General features: G+C 45.7%; 1 protein-coding gene across 1 annotated transcript in view; it reads left to right on the top strand.

Annotated features, from left to right (window-relative positions):
• LOC142245878 (dynein axonemal heavy chain 11-like) overlaps window positions 1-18,361 on the top strand; it is a 519,159-nt gene that overhangs the window by 257,945 nt on the left and 242,853 nt on the right. The window contains exons 46-48 of the mRNA XM_075318873.1: window positions 8,756-8,902; window positions 16,548-16,661; window positions 16,745-16,888. Coding sequence (XP_075174988.1) covers window positions 8,756-8,902; window positions 16,548-16,661; window positions 16,745-16,888 — 405 coding nt within the window. The remainder of the gene's footprint in view (window positions 1-8,755; window positions 8,903-16,547; window positions 16,662-16,744; window positions 16,889-18,361) is intronic.

Here is an 18,361-nt window from a genome sequence, read left to right as displayed (position 1 = left end):
TAACAAACTGCGTCCTCAACAATCAATGATTTTTTGAAAAGGAACAACGTGTCCATGATGGACTATTTGGTGAGTATTTTGCATCATTAACGGTCGCTCGTTGGTGTCACACGCAACGACGTCGCCAACGATGCCGGATGTGCGTCACGGAATCCGTGAATCCGGCGATATATCATTAGCTGCGTGTAACAGGGCCTTAACTGTAAAGCGCGGGGTTAAATTTTCCCGTCAAAGCATAGTCTATGACATTCCCTGAGTCACATGAGGCGTCTGTGCAAAACTTGATTGTAAATGCGACAATGCGGTTTCCTTTAGCGAACATACACACACACACATACATACATATATACATACATACACTCAGCTTTATATATTAGATATATATATATATATATATATATATATGTAGGACAATAAAATATGTAATCATATATAATTTACTACTTAAATAAAAAAAATGGTTTTCATCTAGATTTACATATTGAAAACTCTAATGTGCAGTTTCTGCAGCAGTTTTTGAGCCAAATAAAGAAGTTGATGCAAAAGTAATGACAAATATCAGTAATTCATTTAGACATTTTTTTCTATCCACTTCTGGTACTGGCTAAAAAAAAATTCACAGAAGCTGGCTGCATGTGTGATTCCAGTTTAATATCACAGACTGAGTTGGGAAATATCACGACTGGAATCCTAGCAATTTACTTTCTCCTTTCACGGTTGTCAGCACATGGCTGATCCGGATTTCAGCTGAACATCTCAGCTACACTACAGCAACAACAACATTGCTTTTACTCTGGATGAAGGCAGCACATTCTTAAAATGAACTTGTTGCTTCACGTGACTGTTCTGAATAGGCTGTGATGTGTATATACATGATGAATAATACATTTCTGTCCATTGTATGATTTCTATCTTGCATTTCTCACCAGTTTTCCCCTTTGGAAGCTCTAACCCTACTCTAAAGGCCCCGTTTCACGCAATGACGTATCTAACGATATGTCGCCGGGGTCACGAATTCCGTGACGCACATCCGGCCTCGTTAGCGATGTCATTGCGTGTGACACCAACGAACGGCCGTTCACGATCAAAAATACTCACCTTATCGTTGACACGTCGTTCATTTTCAAAAAATCGTTGATTGTTGCAGGACGGAGGTCGTTCGTTGTTCCCGAGGCAGCACACATCGCTACGTGTGACACCTCAGTAACGACGAACTACAGCTTACCTGCGGCCGCCGGCAATGCGGAAGGAAGGAGGTGGGCGGGATGTTACGGCCGCTCATCTCCTCCCCTCCGCTTCTATTGGGCGGCCGCTTAGTGACGCCGCACAAACCTCCCCCTTAGAAAGGAGGCAGTTTGCCGGCAACAGCGACGTCGCTAGGCAGGTAAGTACGTGTGACGGTTCCTGATGATTTTGTGCGCCACGGGCAGCGATTTGCCCATGACGCACAAACGACGGGGGCGGGTGCTTTCACCAGCGATATCACTAGCGATATCGCAGCGTGTAAAGCTGCCTTAAGGCTATCTTCACACAGGGCGTTTTTGATGTGTTTTTTAGCTGCAGATTTGCCTTGGTTTTATGCAAATTCATGCTAATAAAACACTGCTTTTTACAGTACCAGCAAAATCTATGGGATTTCTGAAATCTCATGCACACACACAAAACACCTGCAGATTTTTTTCCTGACTGTTTTGTCAAATACAGAACCTGCATTTTTGCTGAAGATTTCAAAGAATGAGCATGTCAATTCTTTGCAGCATTTTTGCAATGTTTTTGCATTGATACAAACCATTTTGTAGAGAAAAAGCAGCAAATCTGCACCAAAAACACCACTAAAAACCGCACCAAAAATGCACCAAAACCGCAAATGACTCAAAGGAAATTTCCTGTCACAAGATCAGGTTTTGGTCAGGAAAAAAACCGGACCAAAAAATCCCTGTGTGAATATAGCATAAAAGGTCAGGTCCTTATGCCATCCAAGCTAGCAGCATTTACACATATGTTGCGGGCAGGGGTGAGTGACCATGGCAGGGAAGGCTGCCCGAGGCGCTCGGATCCGAGATCGTTGCTGTGGCTCGAGTGGCAGCCGGATCCTGGGCTCGCGCAGCAGCCCGCCACCCACAACAATAAAAATCGGGTATTTACAAGGGAAGATTTTGTCAGTGACGCCACCCTTGGGTTGCGATGATGGTTGGTGGGACCGCCGCTGCCTTGGTATGGGGCGCCCGGGGCTGATGGAGCGGGGCAGCAAGATGGTTTCCCCTTCACGGGTAGGGGGAGTGTTGTCCCGGTGTTTGGGGGAAGGATGCTTCGTTGCGTATTCTGCAGGGCTGGGCTGGGTGGTATTGGGGTACTCACAGTTCTAGAGAAATTCACACAAAGTCCAAGTGGTAAACTAAATTGCCAGTGACCGGTGACCTCCGGCAGATGCATTCGGGTCCCACACCCTGGTACAGCAAACAGGGGTCCCTTCCTCCTTGCTGGTGGGACAAGACGTGGAATCTTGTCCCCTGCTGGCTAATTGACAAGGGACTTAAAGCAGTCCTCGCCCTAGGGTCCAGGCACCCCGACTGTGCTCGGCCTCCGGACCGGATTCCCGCTGTCGGCATCAGTGGGCTACAACCCTGCCCTGGTCCACTTAAGCTCTCCCGCGACCGGATCTCTGTCGCCTGTGGCCCTGTCTGCCGACTACCACCTAGTCAGTAGTCCGGTAGTCTAGGGGCTCCAACCCCTGACTCCACTGTCACTCCACACTCCTCTCACTTCCTCTTTCCGCACTGAACTGTCTTGTTCCCTCCCAGAACACCTCAGGACTCCTAGGTGGACATCACCAACCACTTGCCCCCCCCCCAACTGGTGTGTCTCTATTGTCATGGGGGGTGACTAGGCTTTGCTGGCTGGTGTTGTGTTGGGTGTGGGTTTGTGTTGGTATGCCAAGGAGGATGGAGTCCTGCACCTGGAAGATTTGTACAGTCTCTGTGACAACCTGGTTTTGCCAGGGTGTCACACTTACAGGTCAAAATTTCCTTCCTATAACCAGCCCTGTATAACATCACTCTCTAAAATCAATGTATATATATATATATATATATATATATATATAAAAAAAGCATTTATTACCTCTCTTTTTTGTATGCAAATTAGGGTCTTGACTAGTCGATGTAGCGTTGTTTCCTCAGACTAGTCTGCCCTCTTTCCATGTTATCACGACCCTGTGGGCATGATGACAAGATTTCCATGAGCCGGCATCACCGCAGCTCCTGGAAATCTCAACAATGTCCGTGTGCTTCTCAAGACAGGTGTGCGCTTCTCGGCTTCAGAGAGGCAGACTGCACATGATCGAATGTGCAGAAGCTGATCATGTGCAGTGCACCTCTCTGAAGCCAGGATGCTTACTTCCGGCTTGAGAGATGCACTGACGCTGCTGAAATGAGCCAGAGATGTGCAAGATTTCCAGAAGCTGCGGTGATGCCACCTCATGGAAATCATGTCATCACACCCTTAGGGGCGTGATAACATGAGAAGAGGGACAACTAGTCTGGGGAACTAATCTGGTGCCCCAGCGGACTCAGGTGCCACTGGGTACTGCACCTCACCTGAGGTGCAGTATTCATCGCGGATATGGAGGAGGTCGTCACCGGTAACAACCACAACCACACTCAACCAACACATAACACGGGGTTTCTGTCACTGGGACCGGGCTAGGGTAGGTGCTGTAGTGGCCATCACGAGGTATGGGACCTCATGCCCACTGGTTCACAGATCTGGGATTCACCCACAGAGGGGAAGTCAGGAGCCAACTGACACACTACAAGCAGTTAGCACCGGACAGCGTCCGAGTCAGGTCGGACTCTGGAACAGACAAGCAAGCAAAGACACGGAAAGTTCGGGGCCCGTGGTCTGGAGCCGGAGGCTCGACCCGGGTTCTTAGGAAAGAAGGGGAATCCTAGGGTTCGGTGGGAGTGCAGAGGCGCCCGTGACCCATTCCACGGCCCAGGAGCTGGGGTGGAGGGAAACCACTGGAAGGTGATGCACAGAGGGAACCACCAGACACAACCTCCGAAGTATCTGGTATCATAGCGTAGCCCGGTGCTCTAACGGCAGTGTGTGACCAGTGAGTAAAAGACCTTGATCTGTTCCACCTATATCTTCCTGTTACTGCCGGCGCCCTCCCCATCGCACCACCGCACCATCAGCGCCCGAGAGACTACCACCATCCTCCCTGGGGCCATAGCTCTGCCTGTGGAGAGCTGAAACATCCGAGCTGCGTTGTCATCCACCCCAGCAGAGAAGTCCCGCAGTGGCGGCTAATATTGGCCGCATAGAACAGGTGGCGTCATATACAAAACAGGTGGCGTCATATACAACTACCCCCATCGTCCCCATCCCCAGCCTTATTTTGACACCTGGGGTCACGGAGCTGGGCAAGGCCACCGCGGCATCCCAAGAGAAGCACCGCAGCCCAGTGACGAGTAAACCCTGACCCCGTGGGCGTGTGACGAACACCCCATTGACTCGTCAATGCCCTAATTTGCATACGAAAAATGGAGGTAATAAATGCTTTTAACACATTAATTTTAGAGAAGAATGTTATATAGGGCTGGTTAGGAAGGGAATTTTGATGTGCAAATGTGAATGCTGCTGGCTTGGATGGCATAAGGGACTTGACAGGTTCTCTTTAGGCTATGTGCACACACTGCGTCTTTTTGACGCTGCGTTTTTGTGCGTTTTTGGCTGCTAAAAACGCACAAAAACGCACCTGCGTCGAAAAAAACGCGGCAAAAAACGCACGCGTTTTGCTGCGTTTTTGCTCACTGCGTCCTTATGCGTTTTTTATCAGTGAACAAAAAAAAAAAAGGTCTGATGTCATTTCCTTCTTCAATGTGTTCTTCATTCTCCACTAGTGTATGCAGAAGAGCAGACAGCTGCAGAACTACAAGGCTCAGCATCCTCGATCCAATAGTGTATGCAGGAGAGCAGACAGCAGCTGTCGAACTACAAGGCTCAGCATCCTCCATCCAATAGTGTATGCAGGAGAGCAGACAGCAGCTGTCGAACTACAAGGCTCAGCATCCTCCTTCCAGGACTGTATGCAGGATTTCTTTGCCCGCCCAAAAAAAAAAAATGACGTGGGCTTCGCCATATTTTTGTATGCTAGCCGGGTACAGCAGGCAGGTACGGGCTGCCCCCAACCCCCAGCTGCCTATTTGTACCCGGCTGGGAACCAAAAATATAGGGAAGCCCTTTTTTTTTAAATTATTTCATGAATTTCATGAAATAATTTAAAAAAAAAATGACGTGGGCTTCGCCCAATTTTTGAGTCCAGCCGGGTACAACTAGGCAGCTGGGGATTGGAATCCACAGTGCAGGGTGCCCATGCTTTCTGGGCACCCCCACTGTGAATTGCAGTCCCGCAGCCACCCCAGAAAATGGCGCTTTCATAGAAGCGCCATCTTCTGGCGCTGTATCCAACTCTTCCGGCTGCCCTGGTGACGGGTGGCTCGCCGGGTAATAATGGGGTTAGGGCTAGCTGTATATTATCAGCTAGCCCTAAGCCCGAAATTCATGGTGTCACGCCAATATTAGACATGGCCACCATGAATTTCTAGTAAAGATAAAAAAAAACACAACACAGAAAAATATTTTTATTAGAAATAAAACACAACACAATTAGTGACTCCATCTTTATTGAAATAAACCCCCCTCCGCAGTAATCCTGGGTTAGGGTCCCGCGCCGTCCAATCCGGATCCAATATCATCTGATCGGTTTGCTGGAAGGCAAAGCGATCAGATGATGTGTCAGGATCAAGTGCCTGAATCACATCACACATCAGCTGATTGTATAAAAGCCGATTATACAATCAGCTGATGCATCGGTGCAAAAAAAAATAAAAAATAATAATACTCACTTATGTGCTGATTACCGATTACCGGCAGCTCCTGGAGCGATGGGGCAGCTGCCGGTAATCAGGGATGAAGTCTCCTGACGCATCCGCTGATACCGGCCGGGCGCCCGCGTCACCGCGATACTTACGATCACCTGATGCGTCAGGTGACTGCATCAGGTGATCCATCGCCAGGTCCTGCATCCGTCGGAGCTTTCCCGGCCGTCTGCACACAGCCGGAGCGGGGGTGGCGATACCGTGAGAGGATCTGGGAGCGGGCATGGCACCGGGACCCTGCAGACAGGTGAGTATAACTTTTTTTTTTTTTCTACTGTTAACTTTTGTTTTCGCAGCCGCTTCCATCTCCCGCCCAGACATGGCGCCGCACGGCAGCATACATGCCCAGGACGGGAGGTGGAAGCGACGGTGACGGTACCGGGAGGATTCACGCTTCTGTGTATACTGACAGAAGGAATCCTCTTCCTGTACACGTCACTTTACTACCCACCTCCTGCGTTTATAGCTGCGTTTTTGGTCTTAGAAACGCACCAAAACGCACCAAAACGCAGCTATTTGCGTTTCTCATTGCGTCTTTCAACATCCCATTGAACTCAATGGATGAAAAGCGCAGTGAAAAACGCGGGAATAATTGACATGCTGCGTTTTTGTGGTCACCACAAAAACGCAGCTGAAAAAAAACGCTGTGTGGGGACAGCAAAAATGAAAACTCATAGACTTTGCTGGGGAAGCAAAGTCATGCAGTTTTGAGGCCAAAAACGCCGAGAAAAACGCACCGTGTGCACATAGCCTTAAGTTGTCGATGAGCAAGTGCATGGAGACTATCTGCACACAGAGACATGATGGATTCCTGCTTTGGTGCCTCCATGTAGGAGATCTTCAAAAGCAGCAGCATGAAGAGCATTATTCACCAGTACTGAGCAGTGTAGTTCTGAATCCAGCCCAGGGTTGAGATAAAACAATTTCTGACACTCTCTGTTTATTTTTCTGCCCATTTCTCATTTTTACTGTCCCTTCCACCCAATTTATTTTATATAGATTTTAAAAGGCAGCTGTAATCTGACTGCTAAGTGAGCAGGCAGTCATTCTTGAGTTGAGCAAGACCGATTTCTATTTTTTAATTGAATGATGATTTACAACATGATGTGAGTGTAGGATAATGTGGGACAGGGGCTACTATCCTATTCCTCACACTAGTGGACCCTAGCTAATCCTTAACCTCAGAGGTGCTTATGATGGTGGAGATGCCTGAGTCCCTTGCCTGGCTATGATGCTGGCGAGAACTGAACTGATTTCTGCCTCCTACGAGGGAAGGAAGGAACAGGAGTGAGATTGAAACACAGATAAAGACAGACAAGGGAGAACCAAAACTGAGAAACACTGCGCACACACACAGGCGTAGACAATGAGAGACTCAGGAGAAAAGCAAGAGCAGGAAGGTAGCAACAAAAGGCAACCACAATTACACTCAGCAACAAGTACTAAAATCACCAGATAGTTTGGATCACAACACCTCACCAGATCAGCTAAGATAAACTATAGCTGGCATAGAAGGAAGGAACTAGCAAGTATATATAGGAAGGGAGAAGATGTAATTGGCTCCTCACACTAGTGGACCCTAGCTAATCCTTAACCTTAGAGTTGCTTATGATGGTGGAGATGCCTGAGTCCCGTGCCTGGCTATGATGCTGATCAGAACTAAACTGATTTCTGCCTCCCACGAGGGAAGAAAGGAGGAGGAGTGAGATTGAAACACAGATAAAGACAGACAAGGGAGAACCAAAACTGAGAAACACTGCACACACACAGGCGTAGACAATGAGAGACTCAGGAGAAACGCAAGAGCAGGAAGGTAGCAACAAAAGGCAACCACAATTACACTCAGCAACAAGTACTAAAATCACCAGATAGTTTGGATCTCAATACCTCACCAGATCAGCTAAGATAAACTATAGCTGGCATAGAAGGAAGGAACTAGCCAGTATATATAGGAAGGGAGAAGATATAATTGGCTCCCCACAACATGTGATCAAATAGACTAACAAGCAGACAAGCAGACTTTAACTTCATGAACCTCCACTCTGCAGGTCGATGCCCAAGTCTGCCTGCGTTGATCACAGACACTACAAACGTTATCAGGTAGAGTGATCTGTTCCGTCATGACAGTCGGTAAAGTTTGTAAAAATCTCTGTATAACAGGAAGATGAAGAAATGGCTCATAAGTGGAGAAAGAAGCACATTTTTTTAATAAGATATGTTACAAAATTTCTTACATTCACTTGTACTTTTGATTTATGCAAAGTTTGTTGAATCGACATTATCTATTTGGCAGACCAGTTCTGGTTTTTAGAGTGAGAGTCGCTGATAATTTATATGCCCTGTTATGTCCTAAGTATCATCCAAGTGAGACAGCCCCTTTAATTACAATAATTGTATACATTTCTATGACCTTTCCTAACAAGTTTTTATACTCTTGGGATTCTTTATCTTTCCATTCATTGTACAATTTCACTTTTTGAAAACAATTATGATTTGCATACTGATATTATATATTGTCAGATATCCAATGCTGGAAAGTTAATAGATTTTTTTTTTTTAAGGTATCATTACAATAAAGAGATGTTTCTGCATTTATGCACATAATTAACCAACAAGTTCATTTTTATTGCCTTCAAGCCAGTATTTTGATAAATAGAGAGACGTAATTACATAACCTCCAGAGGCACAAAGCAATTATACACGTTCACAACGAAGCCCTCGGCAGCATTTATTCTTTAAGCTAACTGATTTTAATATAATTGAAAATATTGTCTTAAAACTTAATTAATCAGGTCTCTGTCGTATTCCTGCAGGTGGAGGATTTAAAGTCTAAACTTGCCATACAAGAGGTAGAACTTCACCAGAGGAACACGGATACTGAAGCCCTGATTGACAAAATTGGACAACAGACGGAAAAATTAAATCAAGAAAAATCTGTTGCAGACGATGAGGAACAAAAGGTACAATATATAGTACAGACCAAAAGTTTGGACACACCTTCTCATTCAAAGAGTTTTCTTTATTTTCATGACTCTGAAAATTGTAGATTCACATTGAAGGCATCAAAACTATGAATTAACACATGTGGAATGAAATACTTAACAAAAAAGTGTGAAACAACTGAAAATATGTCTTATATTCTAGGTTCTTCAAAGTAGCCAGTAGCCACCTTTTGCTTTGATTACTGCTTTGCACACTCTTGGCATTCTCTTGATGAGCTTCAAGAGTGAATCTACAATTTTCATGACATCTAAAAAAAAATCAATCAAGTTTTCTTTATTGACATGACATACAGAGTCATGACAATAAAGAAAACTCTTTGAATGAGAAGGTGTGTCCAAACTTTTGGTCTGTACTGTACACCAGTATATGGGTGTCTTTTTTTAGAGATGAGCACACCAGTGGAAGTTTGCTTCGGAAGCATACCTCCACTCGGAGTTGGCCCGAACCCCAATGGAAGTCACTGATTGGCGTTTCGAATCTCTCCACCCATATACAGCCAGCCATAAGCAGAATATTTCTAGGGAAGGGTGGGCGAGGGCTTTCCTTTTTTTTTTTTTTGATTGCACACCAGATCTGATCACCCCCAGTGCAAGCCTGGGCTGAGCTCCGAGCGTACCCGAACACAATGATGCTCGCTACAGTGGTCAGAATAGATAAAGCTTCCAAATTCCGAACCTGAACTCTGTTTTTTCTTTTAAAAAGTTGGTGGACCTTGGGTTCGCTCATCTCTAGTCATGTTCCACCAGAGCTCCACTATCAGTTTATCATGTATCACATTCAGATGAGTGAATCAATTAGAGGCAAACTGAATTTGCTTTGACTTTCGCTAAGAAATGATTTCTCCAGAATCGAAATCTTAAATTTTTAGGGATTTGATTCAGCAGGAAAATTGCCCATTATCAGATAGGTGCTCTAATAAAGGTGAATATGTACAATCTGAAAAATATAAAAATATCCTACCTTAGTTAAAACTGTCCATCGTTAACTTGTTTAAAAACAAAAACACATTCCCTTTAAAGCAACTCTACACCTCAAAATAAATGTAAATGTTCAGCTGGTACTTGTGGGTGATAATGGGCGTATGACCGTCATTGTTTGCTCCCACGTCAAGGGCTCGCTCACACCACCATATAAATTGGACAAGCGTTATTAGATTTTTTTTATGTCATAGCACTCTGACCAATGTTATTCAATGGGCCAGTTCACAGAACTAACTTTTTCACTGACAGAATCTGTTTGTGCCAAAAATTGCAGCGTACTGTGATCTAAGGCCAGTTTCACACATCCTTCTTTTTGCCGGTTTGGCGGATCCGGCGGGCTCCCGTACAGTGAATACAGTACAATGACAGCGCTGTTACTTCCGGGTCACATGCGCCGGTCACATGACAGCATGTGACCGGCGCTTGTTGCGCTGTCATTGTACTGTATTCACTGTACGGGAGCCCGCCGGATCCACCAAACTGGCAAAAAGAAGGATGTGTGAAACTGGCCTTACTCTGAAATTGGACGAGACTCCACCATTCCAGTCTATGAGTTAGAGAAAAAAAATCAGATAACACAGTATGGCATCCGATTTTGATAGATGCATTACAATTCTGTAACATAGCAAACGTTAGGCTGTATGCGCACAGTGCTTTTTTTTCTGGATAACCAGGAACGGCGGGTTTAACTGGGTTAAAAATGAAAAACCCAGCTTCGGTCCAGGATTGATCCCGGTTTTCTGGCTGGATACCGATCCCTGTATAAGTCTTTTGGGACCAAATTCCGGAGATTAAAAATGGTTGTAGAAGAGATAGGGGAATAGAAGCAAGTGCTTCATACTTACTGAGGCTCCGGCGTGGCTGTAACTGCTTCCAGGCCACTCATTCACTTCCTGAGCCGCTCATTTACCTTCTTGCATATGCACTGCTTTTCCCACCCACTGGCATCTGTGATTGGTTGCAGTCACCCTGAGTGGCAAATAAATAAATAAATAAATAAAAAATATGTAATAAATAAATAAAATATTTGACTTACGGTCCCCCAATATTATAATACTCAACACAGATAACGCATACAGCTACAGGTTGCAGCCCCCAGCCATGCACTTATTTTGGCTGTGTATCAAAATAAGAGGAACCGCATGCAGCTTTTTCTTTTTAAATAAAAAAAACAACGTGCGGTCCCCCCCAATTTTGATACCCAGCCATGATAAAGCTTGAAAGCTAGGGGCTGTTATTTTCAGGCTGGTGAGAATAACAGTTGTGGTTACAGGTGGAGTAACGTGGGAACCTCCAGATGAGATTTCAAATCAACTGAGTGATGTCACCGCTGAATGCACGGCACACAACATTGCTCTATGGTGCTCACTGTGAGCTTCACATGTAGCAGAGCTGAAATCGTCGTGAGATCTTAGGCTAAGTTCACATTTCCGTTGTTTTGTATCAGTCACATGCGTCGCTTGACGCATGTGACTGATGCGCTGTTCAACGCTGTACAACGGATGACAAAGAACAGAATTCTTTGTCGGATTCCGTTGTGTGTGGGGGGCGGAGCCGAGCGGGGCCGTGGCACTGAGGACGTCAGTGCCGCAGGGACTGCAGGACAGGTGAGTGTGTGTGTGTGTGTATACACATGCTGAATGCGGAGGGGGCGGAGCCGAGCGGGGGGCGGGGCCAGGCGCTGAGGATGTCAGTGGCAGTGGTGCGGTCTACATGGCTGGGGACAGGTGAGTGTGTGTGTGTGTTATGTATGTATGTATGTATGTATGTATGTGTGTGTGTGTGCGCACATGCGGAGTGCGGGGGGCGGAGCCGAGCAGGGGCGGGGCCAGACGAGGGTGTCAATGGCAGTGCTTGTCTGCATGGCTGGGGACCTGTGTGTGTGTGTGTGTACACACATGTGCGGAGTGCGGGAGGGGGCGGGGCTGAGCGGGGAAGTGTCGGCCTCCCTGCACACGTAACCAGATTAAATATCGGGTAGCAAAGCACCCGATGTTTACCTTGGTTACCCGATATTTACCTTGGTTACAGGCCTACACCGCTTAGCGCTGGCTCCTTGCACCGTAACCAGGGTAAATATCGGGTAACCAACCAAAGCTGGTGACGTGTGCAGGGAGCCAGAGAGCATGCGCAGCGAAATCAGACGGATCGCGCTGCTCAAAAAACGTTACATGCTGCGTTCCTCCCGCCCGGCGGTCAGTCGTTCCACGACTGATCAGTCGGGCGGAGGGTGCAACGCAGCATCATCAGTCACAATCCGCTGCTCATACAAGTCTATGGGAGCAACAGAATCCGCTAAACGGATTCCGTTGTTTACAAGAGCAGCGGATTGTGACTGATACATTTTAGCGGAAATGTGAACTTAGCCTTATGTGGATTATGTTGGATTTGTAGGGGTGTCTTGGGGGTTAATAAAGTGGTGAAAGAGGGTGTTTTTTTGTCTTTTATTTCAAATAAAGGATTTTTTCGGTGTTTGTGTTTATTTTTTTACACTTACAGATTAGTAATGGGGGCTCTCATAGATGCCTCCCATCATTAATCTAGGGCTTAGTGGCAGTTGCGGGCTGTTAGTAACCCCTTATTACCCCGATTGCCACTGCATCAGGGCAATCGGGAAGTGCCGGGTAAAGCGCTGGGTTTGTCACATCTAATGGATGCGACAATTCTGGGAGGCTGAAGGCTGCTATTTTTTAGGCTAGGGGGTCCCTATAACCATGGGTCTCTTCAGCCTGAGAATACCAGTCCCTAGCTGTCCGGATTTATTATAGCTCGGAATCAAAATTGGGGGACCGCACGCTGTTTTTTTAAATTATTTAAATAATTAAAAAAAACTTGCCATATGCGGCTACTCCTATTGTGAAACACAGCCAAGATAAGCGCCCAGCTGGGTGCTGCAGTCTGTAGCCGTATGCTTTATCTGGGTTTCATAATATGGGAGACCTTACGACAATTGTTACAATAGTGACCTGCAGACAGCACCTGTGATTGGTTGCAGTCAGACACCATCACACAAGCTGGGGATTGCATCTGACTGCAGCCAATCACAGATGCCGGGACTACTGGTGGGCAGGGAAAGCAGTGTATATGGCTGAGCAATAATGAGCAGCCCCGGAAGAAGAATGAATGGCCGCAGGAGCAGTTACAGCCGTGCCGGAGTCTAGGTAAGTATGAAGCACTTACTTCATTCTTATTTTCTTTATTTTTCCTTTATTTATTTTTTATTTCCCGAGTGCCGGATCCGGATCATTAGCTGAAATTCCCTGAGAATTCCAGACCTGGGCTTGGCACTCGGGTACATTTGAAACTGCGCGAATCCGGACTTATACAGCATTACTACACATCAACTATTGAGAGCATTCTACCTACTATAATTTTTAACCGTAGATGCCAGTGTGAGACTAAAATGCACACAAGTTTTGAATTTTTAAACTCTTTAAGAAAACTTAAGTGTGACGTAACCGCAGTATATAAATTCTGCCATACAGGTTTTTCATAGTGATGATTGAATAGGTACGAAAAAAAGAGCCGTATTGTAAATTGACGGCACTAAGGAGGCCAGAAATGATCAACGTCATGTTGTCAGATGTGACATTTGGCTCCGAAAGATAAACATGTAGTAGATATAAAGCAATAATCTGATGATAGATTTCCCGGCAAATCACATTACAAACAAGACTGCTCTTCAGGGACTCCTGCTTATAGCACCCTCAGGGCTTCAATTTAGCAGGATGCTTCACGTATGTCTAACTAAGCTTGTCTATTAAACCATATCTCTCGGGAATAAGCTGTTAGCGAAAACCATGAAAAATATTGTAAATGCCTCAAGCTCATTTCAGACTTGAAGATTTCAATGTTTGGCTAAGCGTTGTCTTTGTGATAATATATGCAATACATACATAGAGAGACAGGGGTCCTAGAGGGCTTGGCGCTAATGCCTCTGGTGCTGCAAAGCAAATTTAACAATGAGGTGTACACAAATATTAATCTAGTTACTTGTCACAAAATTTACTTTTTCTAAGCTATATACTAGTTTCAATATTTTTGTGGCATGAGATTTGCATAGTCAGGTTCATTTATTTGGAACAAGATTTCTCCCGTGCCTCCCCCATACTCTGGAACGCTCTATCGCAGCATATCAGACTCCTACCATGGAAAGCTTCAAGAGGAATCTGAAGACCCACCTCTTCCGACAAGCCTACAGCCTACAATAACCCTCAGTCCAGTACAGGACTGTGCAACCAGCTCTGTCCTCACCTACTGTATCCTCACCTATCCTCTGTAGACTGAGAGCCCTCGCGGGCAGGGTCCTATCCCCCCCTATACCAGTCTGTTTTGTTCTGTTAATGATTGTTGTACTAGTTTTTACGTATACCCTTTTCACTTGTAAAGTGCCATGGAATAAATGGCACTATTATAATTAATAATAATAATAATAATAACTTGAAACACAAATATGTGGGGCACAATGTAGACATCAGGAAGTCACCAGAGAATCAATAACTCATGGTAGTAAGTCTTAGCAATTAAGGCTACTTTACACGCTGCGATATCTGTACCGATATCGCTAGCGTGGGTACCCGCCCCCATCTGTTGTGCGACACGGACAAATCGCTGCCCGTGCCGCACAACATCGCGCAGACCCGTCACACATACTTACCTGCCCGGCGACGTCGCTGTGACCGGCGAACCGCCTCCTTTCTAAGGGGGCGGTCCGTGCGGCGTCACAGCGACATCACTGAGCGGCCGCCCAATAGAAGCGGAGGGGCGGAGATGAGTGGCCGGAACATCCCGCCCTCCTCCTTCGTTCCTCATAGCGGCCGGGAGGCAGGTAAGGAGAGGTTCCTCGTTCCTGCGGCGTCACACATAGCGATGTATGCTGCCGCAGGAGCGACGAACTACATCGTTACTGCTGCAGTAACGATAATCGAGAATGGACCCCCATGTCACCGATGAGCGATTTTGCAACGATGCAAAATCGCTCATCGGTGTCACACGCAGCAACATCGCTAATACGGCCGGATGTGCGTCACAAATTCCGTGACCCCAACGACTCCGCATTAGCGATGTCGCAGCGTGTACTATTAGTGAAATATTCTTTCCCAGGACTTGTCTTGCCAAAGGTTTTAACCTAACCCTGGACTTACATTCAGACACATAAATTGACTGGGTCCTAATACAACAAGCGCCAAAAGGTAAACCAAAACTAATTAATTAATTGAAGCAAATTTTGGAACCAATCTTTTGGCTAATTTTCCATGTAAATAAAGGATCGGACATGTTGTAATTCAACATGTCTGATGCTTTTTTTTCCTGACTTCTACCATCCGGGAAGAGTCATGGCACTCGCATATATACTTTAGCCATATGGGTAAACTGTGCCGTTAAAATCTATTGTTAATTTTGATATTCTTTTAATGTGTATAGAAACTTAAAAACCTTTTCATGGATGAATTCAGGACCTTAAAGGGGTGGTTCACTGCTCTGCAGTCGTGACCACATCTCTGTAAAACTGATAGGGAAAGCTTTTTCTAAATACCTTGATCAGCCAATTCTGCCTCTGAGCGGCACTATCACGGTCCGTTCATCCCCATGACGTTACTTCCCCAGGCTCTGTGACCTCTGGGATCCAGTGATGTCAGGTCAACTTCCAGTTGACCTGACATTGCCGCGGCCGGCCCCAGTCTTCCTGAGTAACTGTGCTGTGGATGGTGTTTCACTGTTCATCACAGCCCAACATATCTCTTGCTCTCTTCTTCACTGCAGAGTACCACAAGCAGGAGAGTTGCTGGGCTGCGATGCTGGGCTGTGATGCTGGGCTGTGACTAATGGTGAAACGCCGCCCAAAGCCCAGTCACTCAGGAAGACTGGGGCCGGCCGCCGTGATGTCAGGTCAACTGGAAGTTGACGTGACATCTCCGGATCCCAGAGGTAACAGGGCCAGGGGGTCACACGATGGGGAAGAGCGGACCGCAATAGCACCGCTCAGAGGCTGAATTGGCAACACAAGGTATTTAGAAAAAGCCTTCCCTATCAGTTTTACAGCGATATGGTCACTACTGCAGAGTAAACCACCTCTTTAATGATGACGAATTAGACTTTAGTGACGATATCTTCTGGAAACAACAATGATGCCAGCTAAATGGATCTGCATATGGCTAATGAGTAAGGATGATCGAATATCACAAATATTCGGCAATATTCGTCTTCGCGAATATCCAACGAATAGGTTGCCGCTATGCGAATATTCGATGCGCAATGTAAGTCTATGGGAAGCCCGAATAGTTGCTGTTCGTTAACTATTCGGGTTTCCCATAGACTTACATTGCGCATCGAATATTTGCAAATAGTCGAATAGCGGCGACCTATTCGGCGAATATGGGCATTGCCGAATATTTGAGGTATTCGATCATCCCTAATAATGGGCTCTCAGAGATATTTTCCACCCGTGGACCCAGGGAATACCGGTACACCATTGATCAGAATCCATCATATAAACGCAGTCTCTACATGTACAAGTATTTCACATTTGTACACTTTTAGATTTTACACTCCTTGTTGATTTTTGTGAGCAATTTGTGAGTGTGATTTTGTTTTGGTATTTATGGGGTTTATGTCTAAATAGGTGGCTGCTCTCCAGGCAGAGATAACAAAGCAGCAACAAGAGTCAGCAGATGACTTGGCTAAGGCAGAACCAGCTCTCCAAGCAGCGAATGCGGCTCTAAATACACTGAACAGGGTAATAACTCAGCCCCAGATCTCTTGTTTCTCAGATCTTTGTTTTCTTTCCAACAAAACAAATTAAACTCATTATTTCAACAGTTAAATCTCACAGAACTCCGAACATTTCCTAATCCGACAGCACCTGTGACCAATGTGGCGGCTGCCGTGCTTGTACTCTTATCAACGAATGGCAAAATACCTAGAGACCGAAGCTGGAAAGCTGCAAAAGTGTTGATGAGCAAGGTAAGAATTAGCCCTTGTCTTTTGTTTGGCATACTCCTACACTTCTTTACCAGATGTCCACTACGGAGAAGTTTGTACTTTACCTCTCTGACAGCACTTGATAGCAGTGGAGGTCTATAGACTTTTCTGGTTTTAGTAACTTGTGGTGGTCTCACCACCCTCCAAATACCACCACTGTCCCGTTGATCATTATGGATCCGGATCCTGGCAATGTCTGGCCAGGCAAGACTTCCTCTGGTAAATGAGCTGTTTTCCAGGATTGCAAGTCATTTCATTTGCAGAAGAAGTGTAGTATTAAATGTCAGCAATCCTTTGAAAGGCCCAGCCTGGTCTCAGTAAGGGCATATTGATAGGCACATGACGGTTAAGAAATATTTAATAACACTTTCCTATTTCAAGAAGCCTTTTCCTGTCACACACAAACTTGGGGAATGTCCAGCGTGGGGCAAGACACACAACAAACAGGGGTTTCACCATAAAAAATAAGGGTTACACCAGGGACACTTTAATAATGGTGGGCCCTGGTGCTATGGAAGAGAATGAGAGGACACCTCCTGCACTCACCTGTGGCTGTACCCTACTCTCCTAGCCAGTCTGTATACAGGTCCCGCACCTGTTGCCGACCAAGATACCTGAAACCATGAGAGACCTTGTAATGACCTTGGCAAATGAGCTGGCAGGGGAGGATTGCTAGTCTTACCGCTGTATTAATACAAGAGGGGATGGAACGACAGACAGGGGAAACAACAAAGGATAAAACGGTGTAGGCTGCAGTCAGACATCAGGACTACAGCCTATGCAGCTTCACACAACAAGGGCTCCAGCAGCTCCTTCCACCTTGAGGTATAGCTGGAAGATGTGACCATATAGAGGGGGAGTGGTCACAAACCGGAAGCACCTGAGACCAGGAGTCAGAAACTGCTGGAAAGTTAAAGTGACATTAAACCTTTCAGCACCAAAGGAAAGTGAAATATGTTTAATGTGAGGAGTCTCGAGACTCTGGCCTAGATCCTGTCACAAGTCTCTAGTAGCAGAGAGACGGCCGTGACATTTCCCATTAGCTCAGTTATTTGTAAAAAAAAACAAAACAATTATGCTTTACTTACTTTCCCCAAGTCCAGTACTGCGTCTCTCCCGGTGCACTTGTCTCTGCTTAGCTGCAGTGGTGGCATCACATTAAAAGCACTGCAGCCAATCACGAAGTTTAGCGGTTTGTGCAGTCTATACAGACTATGACTAAGACAGAAAGCAAACTGTGCAAAAAAGTGCATTGCAAATGTAAAATTAACATGTTTATTGAAATACATATATAACACCAAAGAAGTTGATTAACAATTAAAATAAGCACAAATGTCCCAGCACTTAAAAGTGGAGGATGGAAACCACTCACAGGACAATTTTATAATTGTATATAACAATCCAAAATACCTAGGTATGTAGACTTGTATAACCTCCTGCTCAATAGTACTTAGA

This window comes from Anomaloglossus baeobatrachus, chromosome 7, assembly GCF_048569485.1.
Source record: "Anomaloglossus baeobatrachus isolate aAnoBae1 chromosome 7, aAnoBae1.hap1, whole genome shotgun sequence".
In the NCBI taxonomy this organism is placed as follows: domain Eukaryota; kingdom Metazoa; phylum Chordata; class Amphibia; order Anura; family Aromobatidae; genus Anomaloglossus; species Anomaloglossus baeobatrachus.
The sequence above is the reverse complement of the archived record's forward strand: the minus strand, read 5'-3'. Positions and strand labels throughout refer to the sequence as shown.